Source organism: Echinops telfairi, unplaced genomic scaffold (genome assembly GCF_000313985.2).
Source record: "Echinops telfairi isolate 266 unplaced genomic scaffold, ASM31398v2 ScPeMD7_7;HRSCAF=31, whole genome shotgun sequence".
Lineage (NCBI taxonomy): Eukaryota > Metazoa > Chordata > Mammalia > Afrosoricida > Tenrecidae > Echinops > Echinops telfairi.
In genome coordinates this window covers 9,494,277-9,509,884 of record NW_022103904.1, presented here as the reverse complement: position 1 = coordinate 9,509,884, position 15,608 = coordinate 9,494,277, and the positions used below count along the sequence as shown (strand labels likewise).

General features: G+C 40.8%; 2 protein-coding genes across 2 annotated transcripts; one reads left to right on the top strand and one right to left on the bottom strand.

The window, feature by feature from the left end:
• Positions 1-780: 780 nt before the first annotated feature.
• Positions 781-6,052, bottom strand: MRPL32 (mitochondrial ribosomal protein L32). Its single transcript, XM_004708034.2, has 3 exons — positions 5,907-6,052; positions 3,622-3,803; positions 781-1,652 (listed from the first exon to the last, which is right to left on the bottom strand). Exons 1-3 carry the CDS (start codon positions 6,034-6,036, stop codon positions 1,398-1,400), a joined length of 567 nt encoding a protein of 188 aa, XP_004708091.1. The 5' UTR covers positions 6,037-6,052; the 3' UTR covers positions 781-1,397.
• A 202-nt stretch (positions 6,053-6,254) lies between these two features.
• PSMA2 (proteasome 20S subunit alpha 2) lies at positions 6,255-15,345 on the top strand. Its single transcript, XM_004708033.3, has 8 exons — positions 6,255-6,316; positions 9,172-9,248; positions 10,083-10,215; positions 11,100-11,222; positions 11,972-12,053; positions 13,480-13,553; positions 14,921-14,978; positions 15,067-15,345. Exons 1-8 carry the CDS (start codon positions 6,276-6,278, stop codon positions 15,181-15,183), a joined length of 705 nt encoding a protein of 234 aa, XP_004708090.1. The 5' UTR covers positions 6,255-6,275; the 3' UTR covers positions 15,184-15,345.
• Positions 15,346-15,608: the final 263 nt, after the last annotated feature.

Sequence of the window (15,608 nt, the reverse complement as noted above, 5' to 3'; positions counted from 1 at the left end):
TATAAACAACAGTGGCATCAGATTGAAGGAAGGCTTATTAACAACCTGTGATATGCAGACAACCCAATCTTGCTTGCTGAAAACAAAGACTTGGAGCCCATGTGCTAACTGCATGGGGTCCATCTGCTGCACAAGACTTCTTTAAAGTGCTGAAAAGCCAGGATGTTACTTTTAGGACTATGGTGCCAAGGCATAGTATTTTCAAGTCTCCTATTCGTGTGAAAATTGGACATTAAATAAGAATGAAGAATTGATACATTTGAATTGTGGTACTGGCAAGGAATATTGGAATTACCAGAATGCCAAAAGAACCAACCAAAAACCAGATTGTCTAAAGATTGGTCCTGGAATATGGCCAGCATGTTCCTTAGCGGCAAGGACAGTGAGCATCTCTCACATCACTTGGACATGCCATGAGAGTCCCTAAAGGCCACCATGCTTGGTAGGGGCACACATCAGAGGAAGGAGCTCAGGAAGATGGGCCGACACCTGGGCCCAAACAAGAGCAAGCAACCGTGATGGCACAGGACCCGGCAGCATTTGGTTCTGTTATACAAAGGGTTGCAGTGAGTAGACAGCTAATAATATATATTTTCCTTCCTACACATCTGTATATAGGTATATACACACATATATGGATGGTATGTATGCATATTCCTATACATGTATATGCATGTACCACACACGTGTAGATATTCCTATATACCTATATATAGGAAGGAAAATGTAAAGACATTCTTAGCACAGCTTTTGTGTACTACTGAATTTACTCGTATCTTCTTATATCTCATGAATCATTTAATACATCCTGGTTTCTTGAAATGTAGAGCTATTTCTACCACCTAAGGATATTAACATAGCAATTACATATGAAGTGCATGCTGAGCATAACTGTCATAGAATCATACATGTAAAAAAATAACATGACAGATACACTAGGTAATTTTAACTGTCTAAAACAAAACTAAATGCAAGACTAAATGCTCCACGGTGGCAGAAGAGTGATGGGGCTTCATCCGATCTCCTCCAGCACAACGACCACCGCGGAAAATAGTACTGAGAATTCAAACACCACGTTTTTAGTAGGTGTTGTTTGCGTAGACTTGTGTAAGGAAAATCAGACAAACAGAAACCAGAGCAAAAACTAACAATACTGCTACAAACTTTCAATTGTTTTTGTGTTCGCAAAGTTTTGCTTTCTCAAAGCCGTGGAGTGTATAAACTGTATACCAACATAGTTTATTCATGATATATTCTTGAAATTAATCCACACAAAACTAATTCCTTGTAAAGAATGATTTCAATTATATTGATGATTTGTAACATAAGAACAAAGCATCTTCTTGCAGGAGCAATGTTTTACTATGTGAAGTTATCCTCTTTAAACACTTGTTGCGTCAATTCTGGGTGAACCAGGATGGTCTCTTTCTGTCCCGCTCAATGATCCTCTTGCCCTGGTCTTGTTCCCCCGGCGTCTCCCCCGAGTACAGAACCGTTGTCTCTACAGTAGGGGCCTTAAAAGGGCCCCCTTCGGCTTTCCCCATCTGTCTTCTGATTTCTGCCGTCTCCTTGCGCACCTTCTCATAGCAATAGCCACAAAGGACGTGCTTCTGTTTCAGATGGCCACACTCAGGACAAACGTCTATATTATACTACAAAAAAAACAAGTAAAAGAGATTTTAACAAGGCGCATTCTACAGCACAACTAAAATTTGACTTACATTGTCCCTCTCTCATAGTGTTGGGTTGCATGATTTCCTGCCCCATCTAGTTTTTAAATAGAGAAACAGGACAAGCATCATTGAGTTTCCGTTAGAAAGATCAGCACTAGGATTCAAGTCTATTATGTTTTTAATTACACACAGCAGTGATATTTATGCTGAAAGATCATATATTCCTCTTAATCCCAATTAAAAACAACCACAAAAAACATTGCCATTGAGTTGATTCTGACACCCTAAAGACAGAGTAGAATTACCCCCATTGGATTTCTGTGGCTGTAAATCTTTACAGAAGCAGACTGCTACATCTTTACCCCTCCAGCTGCTGACCTCTTCATTAGCAGGTGAACACTGGACAACCAGGGCTCACTGAATCCCAAATTAAATTCTAGTAAGGAGCGTCCTAACACAACAAAAGGCTCCAGACACCAACAATTTCAAGAAGAGACTAAGGGAAAGAATTCCCCGCTCTGCCCCTTTTCTTTCAATCAATCTTACCCTGCTTCATCACAGCCCCTTTCAAATGCCTGTAGAAATATAAGTCAGTTATATGGCATAATTCTTTTGTTAACAGCTTAAAGTCATTGATCATATTACATCTGAGGAAATTTTAATGAGTTTTTATACATGCCTATCCCAACCTATAGGCAGTCGGGTGGCGTGCATGGTTTGCACTAGACCACAAACCAAATGACTCTGGTTCAGACTCACCCAGGGGGCTTGTGGGAAAAAGTCTGACCTGAGACTCTAAAAGAAAGATTAGCCAGGACAACCCTAGCTACCACATGGAGGCACACTGTGAGCTGGAGCTAGCTCCATGGCAATGAATGTGGGTTGTTGCAATCAGCTTTATAAAAGAGCACAGCTGCTGTGGAATACAAGGAAGTCAACAGTAATTGAAAGGCTAACTGTTAAGGCCATGAACTGATCAAGTACGCACTTTAATTTGTGCGCACTAGACCAATGAGGAGAGTGCATCCATGTGGGCAGAATGGACTTGTCTGGGAGCAGGAACACACAGGGACAGAGTCAAGAGAAAGGGGGCTCAAGAGGCAAACAGCCAGAGGATACATTCTGGCTCTACCACTAATAGCTGAGTGACCACAGGTAAATAATTTTTTTTTACCGTAATTTATCCAGCCTAAAAGTTAGGAAAATGTTATTTACTTTGGAGGGTTATTATGAAGATTTGGTAAAACAAAATGCACTACTTAGGTACATTTTAGGGAAATTAGCTACTCTTTATTACATACCTAAGGAGTACCTTAAGAAGCCCTGGTGGCATTGTTGGTTACATGTTAGCCTACTAACTGCAGTTTGAACCCACCTGCCACTTAGTGGGAGAAAAATAAGGCTCCCTCCTTCTGTAAAGATTTACAGCCTAAGAAAGCTCAGGAAGCAGTTCTACTTTGTGCTATAGGGTCACAAGGAATTAGAATCAACTCAATGTTTAGTGAGGAGTTTCTTCACAGCATTTTAAGTAGATATGTCAAATAAAACATATGAAATATTAAATCAGTATTATAGTATAATGTACACAATAATACAATTAAATATACTTATTAACTTTCAATGCTGCCATAGTTAATGTCTACCCTTACGCAGTTCAAAATCACAGGGCTCAAGACTGTCGTAGCTCACACGTCCAAAGCTGCCCAAGCACTTCATAACTGAATATTCTGTCCCATCTCCAAACTAGTTCCTTGACTATGTCTTAATATTTAGGCGGGAAGGCAGATTATATACATAATCTGAGAGTATTTTTTATTCTTTTTTTCTTAGGTCAAAAGCCAATAAATATATAGAATCAGAGAACAATTTATAAGCTAGGTGGCTATCCCATCAGCACGTCCACTGGTGGGCCTGGACAGAAGTAGACCCACAACAATGGCCACATTACCTTCACTTTAATAAGCTTCTGAGGGTTTCTTCTCCTACATCGGTTCACTTCAATAGAGCGCCTATTTTTAGGAGCTGCCATCCAAAAGATACTATCCAAGAGGCTAGAAATGTCCTTACTTCCACTGTAATCATTTGCCGGTTCTGCAAATACAGCCGGGCTCGGGGCTGCTAATGCTGGTGCTAAAAAATAAAACATAGAGTTACAGAATCCATTTCTAGCTTTTAAATGGCTATTTAACAACCAGTGCCGGAGGGGGGTGGGGGGGCATGCCCACGTATTACATATACCTGTTGTTAGCTGCCACGTAGTTAGTTCTAACTTGGGGTGACCATATGTACAACAGAACAGAACAAAACACTGCCCAGTCCTGCCCACCCTCACAACTGCTAGGCTGGAAACCTCTTTGCCAGCTACCCTATCAGTCCCTGTCCTTGAGGGGCCTCCTCTTTGTCACTGACTTTCTACTTTACCAAGCGTGATGTCCTTTTCCAGGGTCTGGTCTCTCTGGATAACATTAAAGATAATTTAGAAACTGTAATAGTCAATAAAAAAGACTTAACAGGAAAACTTAGCCATTAAGACATACTAGACTTAAATAAGAGATCATAAGGGAATTAAAAAAACAACAACCAACCACACACACACAACCCTCAAACTGAACTGTTTCTTCAGAGGGACTTGAAATGAAACACGAAGTTCTGTCGAGTTTCTCACCTCATGCACTATACACTTCAAGACTACGGTGCACCCGACCCAAGCCATAGTATTTCCATTCGCCTCGGGTGCATGTGAAAGCTGGCGGATGAACTAGAAAGACTGGCAGAGATTGGACGCCTCTGGATTAGGGCAGTGGCGATAAATACTGAAAGCACCATGGAAGAAACAAGCCTATCCTGGAGGAAGTCCAACCAGGATGCTCCTTGGAGGTGAGGACTTGTTATCAGGACCAAGACCAGTCCCTTCAGAAGGTCATCATGCTTGGTAGACACTGAGTGAAAGACAAACACCCGTGAGAAGAGGGCTGCAACCGTGGACTAAGCGGGTCACCGACTGTGAGGACGGCAAAGAAGCGGGCACATGGGGTCACTATGAGTTGGAAAGGACTCAAGGCTTCTAACAACAGCGAACGTAGGACTAATCAGAGCAGGTGCTGTTTGAATTCACGCAAGTGCCTGCTTCTCTGGGCGTGATCTTGGGCCCTCTCTGAGTGTCACTGTAAAGAAGAGGGACCCATGGGGATTATCCAAAGAGTTAAGGTTTACTGATTAGCACATCAATCCTGCAGTGTGACCAGCCGATAAGCACTGGATCACTAGCTGTAAGGGTTGGCACTGTGCTTCCAAAGTCAACAGTCCAGGAAACCCAGTCTATTCGGCATGCATGCGACTCTATCAACTCTCCTGCCATTAACGACAACGTTAACACACTGCTTGACAATATAGTGGGCTCTTATGTTGGACTGGCTATTTATCATACTGCTTGCTAGAAAACGTGGGATACCTTCACAGATCCAATAAATGTAAACACCCAAGCTATGGCGATTGTAACATCCAAGAAACTTCCAATTAAAATGAATTCCTGGTGATTGAGTTCCAAGGACAAAACCTGGTTGCTGTACAATCAATCACCAGGAACTCATTTTAATTGGAATTTTAAATTTAAAATGAATTCCTGGTGCTGATTATACAGCAACCAGGCTTCGTCCTTGGAACTCAAACGCCACAGACGAGGTGAGGGTGCATTCTTTTAAAAAAAATCATTTTATTAGGGGCTCATACATCTCTTATCACAATCTATACATACATCAATTGTGTAAAGCACATTTGTACATTCATTGCCCTCATCATTCTCAAAACATTTGCTCTCTACCTAAGGCCCTGGCATCAGCTCCTCATTTTTCCCCTCCCTCTCCGCTCCCTCCTCCCTCATGAACCCTTTGACATTTTATAATTTATTATTTTGTCATATCGAGGGTGCATTCTAAGCGCAGGAAAGGAAGGATCCTGACCGTAGCAGGCCTTGACGCCAAGTTATAAGCTGGAATTACATTCTGTGTGCACTCGTGGGGCAATCAGAACATGTGTGTGTGTCAGAGAGAGAGAGAGTGAGAGAGACTGCATCATGTCCCCTAGGCAGAGAGAGAGAGAGAGAAGGAGACTGCATGTCTGCATGTCCCCTAGGCAGGGCCTCATATCAGAGCACAGGGTGAAGGCACCCGGCATCAGTTACGTCTACGGCGCGCTGATTCAAGCCCAATTCCCACTGCGACTTTCTCCACTTACCCCAAGGAGGGCCCGGAACGCCTGGTCGACTCCGCAGGAGGCTCCACTGCAACCGCTCCCAACAGTTTCGCAGGAGTCCCCGTGCCGCGGGCCACGGAGTAACGACCAAGAGCAGCATGGCCGACGCCATCTTCCCAGCTCCAAGCGGCCTCCCCCACGGCTTGCCGGGGTCAACCCTACCTCGAGCAGGCGCACTGACGCGGAGTCCTGAGGGACGGACCACTAGAACTACAATGCCCAGCATGCCCCGCGGCGGCTCGCCTCTCCGCCAATCAGAGGGCGGAAGGAACGACCCCGGGGCGGGGAAAATGAAGCCCGACAGGCAGTACTGCGCATGTGTGTAGTCGTGCAGCGGACCTCCGGGTAAAGATGGCGGAACGGGGCTACAGCTTTTCGCTGACTACATTCAGGTAGGAAAGGCGCCCCGAGTCCTCCGTGTAGCTGCGGTTGCAGGAGCCCCTCATGCGGCCCCATATCGTCCCTGAGGCCCTTTGGCGTGATGCTCTCGGGTGATCCAGTAGAGAACGGAGATGGAAATGCCGCTTTGCACAGTCATTGACCGGGTCGGGCCCAGGAATCCGCTGTTTGGCGAGGCCGAGGGACGCGGGTCGCGGGAGTGTGGGGTTAGCGGGGGGAAGCGGGGGGCTCCGGTCCCAGTCATAGATTCTCCTTCCTTTGGAAACCAGAGAGGAAGGCAGATTTGGACTAGCCATCTCCGGGTCTCGGAGAGCTCAGACTTGCCCTCCTGACCCAGCCAGGGCGGCCCGATTCAAGGGGGGCTGAAACGGGGGTCTTCGTCGTCAGATCTTTTCCGCAGAAAGCCTCAGGTTCAATGTTTGCTCGAATCCGCCGCCGCCGCTCGGCACTCGTGTCTGTGGAAACCTGCAGCTTTCGGTTTCTCTTGTTGCCCTGGTTAGAAGCACACGGATTAAAAATGAAATCGCATGTCACATTCTATCATGTATGAGCGAGCTTTAAAAGTTCGTGTAAAAGTCCCATAATCGTTTAATTAAGTTTTTCCACCGACTTTTTGAAGACCCTTCGTAGTGCTATGTGGGCCCCAGATTTCTAGGCCCCTAGTGCGTGTCGGCTGTTTTTCTTGTTGGCCAGGCAGTGGGGGGTCGGGGGTGGTGGTGGTTTTATAAATGATTGCAAGATCTTCAGGGATAGAACAAGAGATTAAAGTATTAATTATGTTTTCCAAAGTGTATTTGAGGTAAGTCATTCCCAATGTAAGGAAGCCTGCTGAAAGGTAAAATAAATAATCAAGGAAGGATTCTGATTGACCATTTTCTTAAGAAAGCTCATTTGTTGAAATGGGACTGTAATCCAATCATGTATTAAATAAAAGTCAGCTAAGACCTACCTTTTATTAAGTACTCTCTCTATGAGTGCAACTTAACTTACTCAATCTCTTTCCACAATTATGTTTGGTAACTGTTACTTCACCATTTTACAGATGAGGAGGCGGCCATGGCCCAGGGAAAGTAAATAACTTGACCGAGGTCATTGAGGAGTAGTTGGGTTAGCATTTAAACTGCATTCTTTCTGATGACAAAATTAATATACTTTGCATTACATTAGATGGTTCTTAAAATCCTAAAACAACATCCTCTTAAATTTTTTAATAAGCAAGGGTAGTCATTTTCTTTTTTAATTTTTGCATTAGTTTTCTCAATAATTTATCACATACCCTATGATGGAAGCATCATATACCATATAGGACAGTGGCATGTCTTTGGGGCAGCCATACAGAGACACCAGCCCTGGCCGTAGTGACTTTGCATTGGGTTGTGAACTGCAGGGTCAGCCATTCACCACTAGCCGCTCCATGACAGAAGGATGAGACTTCTGACGCCTTTGAAAAGTTAGTCTTGGAAAGCCACAGGGACAGTTCTACCCTGTCTTAGGGAAAAACTGAATCAGAATCAACTCAGTGTCAGTGAGTGTGTGTGTATGCATATAAATACAACACCACATACACACATTTAGATCAGGTACTCACTATTCATATTAGTGAATGAATTCAGACTCAGAGTGACAACTGTCTGCTAATGTTCTGCTCAAGTCAATGAAGTAATTAGGTTTACTCCTTATGAGATTTAGATGTGGGTATGTGTATCAACCAAATCATTAAATTTCTGATCCTAGGTTACCGGCTGAAATCCTAATGAATAGAGCGTATGCTTTGTTGAGGAAGACTGATATAAAACTAATTGTATCTTAGCCAGAGTATAAGTATAGGACATCCAAAGTGTAGGTGTGTGGAAATTAAACATTGTCTGAGCAGTCAGGAGTAGTGTCCCCGGAAATGTGACATTTCGGTTGAGGAAGGATTCACTAGATCTAGAGTGAAAAATGTGTTGGTTCAAGGAATTCATTTGTCAGATGGGCTTCTGAAATCTCAAGAGTAATCTCTGGGGCATGGATGGGATGGTGTGAGATGAGACCCAAGTGACAAAGGTAGTGTCCATAATTTTATAAAAGTAAAACACAGGAATATCCTCTCTTAGAGAGGAGATGGGGACCTAGCTACGTCAGACCGGGTAAGGTACTTTTAATTGAGGACAGTATTTTTTCTGCATCTGTGAAGATTCATTTGCTAGGTTGCGATACTTTTGACTCAGCAGCTAGGTCAAAATGGGCTAGCTTGGAACTCGTGTTTGGCCCCATCAAATGAGCTATTTTGAACAACCTTCTTGTGGCTCCTGTCAATGGTTTATCAGACAGAAAATACTTCATCGAGAATGATAGTCCAGGTCTTATATCGAAGGCCATGTCCATTCTCTCAAACATAAGTTCCTACATAAAGTATACTGTTTTTGACAGACACATATTCACTCTGAATACTATTACAATTCAGTGCTTATTTGGTGCCAATTTTGTTTCACGGACTGTTCTGCTTTTTTAGCCGTTGCTTCATTAATTGGCAATGCAACACTTGAAATAGGTAACGATTATTTAGTATTCCCATCTTATAGACGAAGAAACTGCGGCACAAGTTATAAGGCTTGCCTCAAGTCCCCAGACTAATAAGTCATGTGAAAAGCAGAAACAGTGGTGCTGAACACAGGCATGAGAGAAAGCAACCAAAGGAAAACTGATGAGTGTGTTCACATCACTCAGTAACTGTGTCTGCTGTCAAAGGCCCACTTGTCCTTTGTGACCTACACATCCGCCCTTTCTCAGAGAAACTCCTACAATAAATGCATGAGAGTATGTATATTTAGACACCACCTTTGATGGTTTTCATGTTTGTTTTCAGCCCATCTGGTAAACTTGTCCAGATTGAATATGCCTTGGCTGCTGTAGCAGGAGGAGCCCCTTCAGTGGGAATTAAAGGTAATTACATTTTGGATATTCACAGATACTGTAGAATGTAAGTTTATTAAATGCATCATTTCAGGTGCTTGCTAGTAGTCTGATACCTTTGTGGAATTAATTAATCATGTATAAATAATGGCAGCATAAATCTTAATAGTTCTTTTCATATTTAATTTACAGTATTTTAAATTTTAAACGAAATTGTAAGTGACCTAAGAAGTTGATCGAGTAGATATTTTTTTCCAAAGTAAATATAGCCCTTTGTAAATGGTGTGACAGTGTGCAGAGCAGTTGATATATTGAAACCAACTTTTTCTTTGGCTTTGTTTTTCACTGTTATATCACTACTACATGACAGTTTTTATTTCCATATAGTTTAGGAAGGACTAATTATGGAACTTCATCTCAAGATGTTATCATTACGTCATACCTTAATATGTTGGGTTTTTGTTCTTTTTCGGTCATTCTTACAAGCGAGGGCAAAGATGATTTGCCATTCCTTAGGTCAGTGGTTCTCAACCTTCCTCGTGCCGCGACCCTTTAATACAGTTCCTCATGTGGTGGCCCCACAACTATACAAGTATTTTCTTTACTACTTCATAACTGTAATTTTGCTGCTGTTAGGAATCGGGTGACCCCTGTGAAAGGGTCATTTGACCTCCAAGGGGGTCGCGACCCACAGGTTGAGAACCACTGCCTTAGGTTAATCTTAGGTTAAGATTAAGATACAGGAATCAAGTAGAAAGGGTTTTGCAAACTGGGGAAATAAGTGAGTTTTGGTGAAATCTACCCATGGTTAGAAAATGTTGAACCATAGTCTTTGATTAAACTTTTTATTGTTGTCTTTTTAAGCTGCAAATGGTGTGGTATTAGCAACGGAAAAGAAACAGAAGTCCATTCTGTATGATGAGCGAAGTGTACACAAAGTGGAACCCATCACCAAGCATATAGGCCTGGTGTACAGTGGCATGGGCCCAGATTACAGGTACATATGCCATCCTCTCTTGTTTTGGTCACCATTTCATGAGTTGATTTTGCTTTGAAAATAAAAATCAAAAAATACTTTTAATTTCTTAACTCTTATTTTAAAAGAAATCTTGGTGGTGCATTGGTTAAGTGCTCTGCTGCTAACAAAGTTCAGTGCTTTGAACCAACCAGTCATTCTGTGGGCGAAAAGATTGGGCAGTCTGCTCCCATTGAGATTAACTCCACTGCCACCGAGCCGACTTCCAGTGATATTATAGGGTAGAGCTGCCCCCATAGTTTCCAAAACTAATTTTTTACTATAGCAGACTGCTACCTCTTTCTCCTGTGGAGCAGTTGACACATTTGAATCAGATCTTTCGTTCATAGCTGAACACTTGGCACTGCTCCGCTGGTGCTCTGCCTCACAGCCTAGGTAAAGCGGCGGGGCTGGTGTACTCCGTCCAGTCGCATCCTTCTGCGTTGGAATCATCTGGATGACATGCAGCAGCAGCAGCAGCAGCAGCAGCAGCAGCCAGGCACATTAAAGATGATAAAAGCAACACCTGTCAGCTTGATGGATAGTTCTTCCGCAGAGGAATAAAATCCTCAAAGGCTCCTAAAGGCTGCTGACTATGTCAGGCAATCAAGATTCAGATGTTCCTGTCATCTCTCTCTTTCCCTTTCACGGGGAAAATATAGATGTACATTGCCCAAAATAGTAATCAAAGCTGCCTGTAGTTCTTATTCCTGTTACATCCGGGAATCTGAGAGTGGTTTTTAGCTATCTAGTAGCTATTATTAATGCAGTATGTTTCACAGTGTTGTTATGTTTCTGATTAGATAAGGATAATGAGGTGATCGGTGAGATCAAGTGCTTTAATTCAATCTTTTCTTCTTTGTTAGAGTACTTGTACACAGAGCTCGGAAGTTAGCTCAGCAGTACTATCTGGTTTACCAAGAGCCTATTCCCACAGCGCAGCTCGTACAAAGAGTAGCTTCTGTCATGCAAGAATACACCCAGTCTGGGTAAGTTCTTATTTCTTGACATGGATTGTGAATTGAAAAAACAAAACAGTCATTTTCAGAGTAGATGTGAGTAGGAGATGCTTACTCTATTAGTATTTATGTAACAGGTAGAGAAAGTCCCTGTGACGAGAGCTTCTGATCTTAACCAAATTGAGGATATTTTCTTTAAAGAGGGGAAAACGTCCTCTTCACGGCACAGTGAGAGCACAGCATCTAGAAACAGGAACTTCTTCTGCCAGTGACGAGGACAGTTCTCGAAGAACACACGATTGCTGCTTTTACCCATGTCTTTCCTAGCAGGAGAGCTTAGGAGCAACAACGCTTTGACACATATTCATTTAATTTCAGCATTCCTAAGTTGGTGTGTGGATGGGCCTAACCTGCTATACAGGTGGTTGGTGACTCAGAACGGAGCCAGTGGAAAAGCCACCTGAGTTGAAAGTTGTCATTTTGTTAAGACACTAAGTGCTACTCCTCAATACGTATTTACCATTTACCGTAGATACTCAAGTATAAGCTGACCCAAATATCAGCCGAAGCACCTAATTTTACCATTATTCAGAAAAATATCGAGAGGATATTTTCGGGAAACTTAGAAGTTTAGAAAATATATTCCTATATTTTCAGGAAACTTAGAAGTGTAGTCAAGTGTACACAACATCTGCTTTGCTTTGGAGTACTAATGAATTCTTATTTTAGGATTTTATTACAATCCAGAAGCCAAGTAATTTTCATTGTCTCTTCTTCAGTGGTGTACGGCCATTTGGAGTTTCTTTACTAATTTGTGGTTGGAATGAGGGACGACCTTATTTATTTCAGTCAGATCCATCTGTAAGTATCATGCGCTGTGGCTGAGGAGTTTGTTAAAGTGCTTTGTGAATATCTAATAAAAATAGATAATAGTTTAAACTTGAGCCGTATTTTCCCTTTTCATTTGGACTTGAAAAATAATTCAAACTTTTAATTTAGTCTGATAAGGAATCTACGTTAGTTCTGCCTTCCCTGTTTTTCTGTCATGTTCATTAACGTCACATACTTGAGTGGAAGGGTTGTTGAAGTTGTTGTTGGCAAATCTCTACATCTGTAGAATTGTATTACTTTGCAGAATATTACTAGTAAACTTCTGAGTAATTTGGAGCTACCCTGATAGTGTGACTCCTTCAACAAAAGCATTGTGGAGGTCTTGGATTAAGCATTTTGGAAAGCATGTCTCTAGTGTCTTGGTGAGTTATCTGCTCTAGAGCAGAAGATCAGTGTCAGAGTTAGAAGGCATTCATTCATAAAGTATGTAATATTCCACATCTGTCTCATTTTCCTTGAAGAGAACTTTAAGCAATCGGGATTAGGAATTGATCTTTCATAATAGACCTGATCAAAATTAAGTGTTGATGGATCATTACATAATTACAGGTTCATCCACGTTCAACTTTATGGTCTAACTTTAAATCTGAAAGAGAAAAGTAATTTCCCTGTTCAGTACTTAAATGTGAAAACTACTAATGTGAAAGCTTCATCAGTGTCTGCTGTCCCTTCTTCGGCCTTTTGAAGCTCTGGCAAGCCCTGTCCTGTGTTGAATTAGCCACCATCCCTGATTCCTGGCTTTTCCTCCTGCCCTATCCTTCTGTCATTTTTGGCCTTTGTTGGAGCTAAAAAGAAATTGCTTCTTTCAAAATATGCCTAGTAAATTTAGAGTATATTTTATAAACATGGATTTACAACTGGCACAGCTAATACATGTGAACTACAGTCGCTTTCATTCTAACATTAAATATAAAAAACTTGGAATATTTTTAAAGACAAGCCATCTTTTTATTGATATATTAATTGATGATCAATTGCTCGCCATTTTTCAGATAGCTCTAGGGTCACATTTTTAGATCCATTCATTTCTATTAATCTTAACTCTTACTCATGATTATTTGTTTTAAGTTAACCTTAGTTTCCTTTAACTTTTTTTGGACATAATTTTGTACAATAAATTGTACATAGTTCAAATGTACAATTTTTATGCCCATCAATGGATGTACATCCCTGAGAAAATTGTCACCACAATATATAGTTTTCATAACCCCAGAAGTCACCTTACATGTACTCTTTTGATGTGTCACTCTGACCTTCATTAAAAGTAGCCTGTTCTGTCATGCGTATGCTGTTCCATCCCAGTGTCTTGTCTTAGAACTGAGAGTCAGTGTAGAGCTAATATGCATATGTTGTAAGGCAATATAAATACAGTGTTGTCCTCCTGCCTTCTGACTAGGGTGCTTACTTTGCCTGGAAAGCCACAGCAATGGGAAAGAACTATGTGAATGGGAAGACCTTTCTGGAAAAAAGGTATTCTGAGATACATTGGGGCACTTTTCCTGGTGTCTAGCCACCTTTAAATTAATGCCATGGGCTTAAACGTCTTTTTTTTTTTTCTATCAAATCTTTGTGTTGACACCTAATTACATGTAAAACAGAAGAACTAACTCTCTCCTTCAATATAGTAAATGGTGATGCTATTTAATTTTTAAGGCTCTCTCTTTCTAAATCTTTTGGTTCTTTCCTAAAATAAAACTTTCTTTTTAACTACTTTTTTTTCTACTATCAAAAAAATAAAAGCATTAATTTTTTTAGTCATGAGAAAAAGTTCAGCAAGAAAAAAGTTTTTTAAGTTTTATTGGCATATAATTCCCAAATCATATAATTCATTCAATAGTTTGTTTACACAGTTATTACCACAATTTTAAGAACATTTTTGTCTTCTACTAATTGTTTTAGTTCCCTATTTCCCCTCAGCCTCACCCCAAGAAACCATTAATCCAGTTACTGTTTCTATAGATTTACCCATCGTGGATTTCATATGCAGAACAACATTTGAAAAAATAACAAGACTAATAATAACAAAGTAAAACAAAAACCTCAATTGACAGGAAAGCAGAAAATATTAAAAACTAAAACAAGTTTAAAATGGGTCCAAAAGATTACTGGTCAGGGAATTCACCAGAGGCTTAATCCATGTTGATGCCAACTCATAGCAACCCTATAGAACAGAGAAGAGCTGCCCTGGTGGGTTTCCAAGACTAACCTACAGCAGTAGAAAACCTCATCTTTCTGCCATGGAGCACCTGGTGGTTTTGAATTGCTGTCCTTTTAGATCACAGCCCAATGTGTAACCACTGACCCTGTGCTCCTTGGGATATGAAAACTTTAGCATGTGGGGATTCAGCACACAGATTTGCAATGTTAATGTTAAAATTATTAAAAATCTTGATCTTGAAATGGTAAAATTTAATAATTTTAGTATCCTAAAACACTTCTCCTTTTCTGCTTATATATTAATGATCCTACCAAATACAGATAAAGTTTTAGCAAAAGGCAAATTTCTCTGCTGTGATTTTAAATATTGAAAGATGTCTCCTAAAATAAACTCATTTTGTGATGACACTCTTCATTATGTTGAATACCCAGTAAAGCTCCACTTATTTTTTGGGACAACTAAAGATTGCTATGCATTGGCATCGACTAGAGAGGACAGTGTATTTACTGTTGTTTATTTCAATGAAGTGATTATAAGAACTAATTCTTGACTTAGCAGTGTAAAGAGTTAGATTTTTTTTTAACGGAATCCTTTGCTATTGCAAGCAGTGCTTAAATAGTCGCAAAAAATACAGCAGTGCCATAACTAGAAGGTCACTTTTTGTTTAAAAATTCTTTAGATATAATGAAGACCTGGAACTTGAAGACGCCATCCATACAGCTATCCTGACCCTAAAGGTTAGTTCAATACCTAGCCATTGGATTTTATAATGGCATTATTGCTAACTGCTTGGGAAATTGAGGACTTTTCTACTTTTCTCCTTAGGAAAGTTTTGAAGGACAGATGACAGAAGATAACATAGAAGTTGGAATCTGCAATGAAGCTGGATTTCGGAGACTGACTCCAACTGAAGTTAAGGACTACTTGGCTGCCATAGCCTAATAAAGACATGACTGAACAATCTGGGATTTCCTCTCATCTGTCTACGCTTAGCGTGTTTAAAGTACGTTTTGTTTTACAGGCCTTTTGCAGAATTATTTCTACATGGTTTAATGAACCTGTGTTTTTAAAGTGATACAAATCATAATAAACTGTTAAACCCAACTTCCAGCTTTTTAGGAGTTTGTAAAATTTTAATATAAGTATTTCTTGCTTTGATCACAGTTGATTTCTGGAAACCGTATTGCAAAGCACTGTAACACTTTAGTCTTCTTGCAGTTTCAGTTGAGATAAAGCTTGCTCTGTCCTCTTTTACTACCAGATGGTGCCTAAGAATTTTTCAGGCACCTTGAGGTGTGGATTAGCGAAATCCTAAGATGTTCTGAGAGATTGCACTCAAGATAACAGGGCAAAACCATGTTGATATA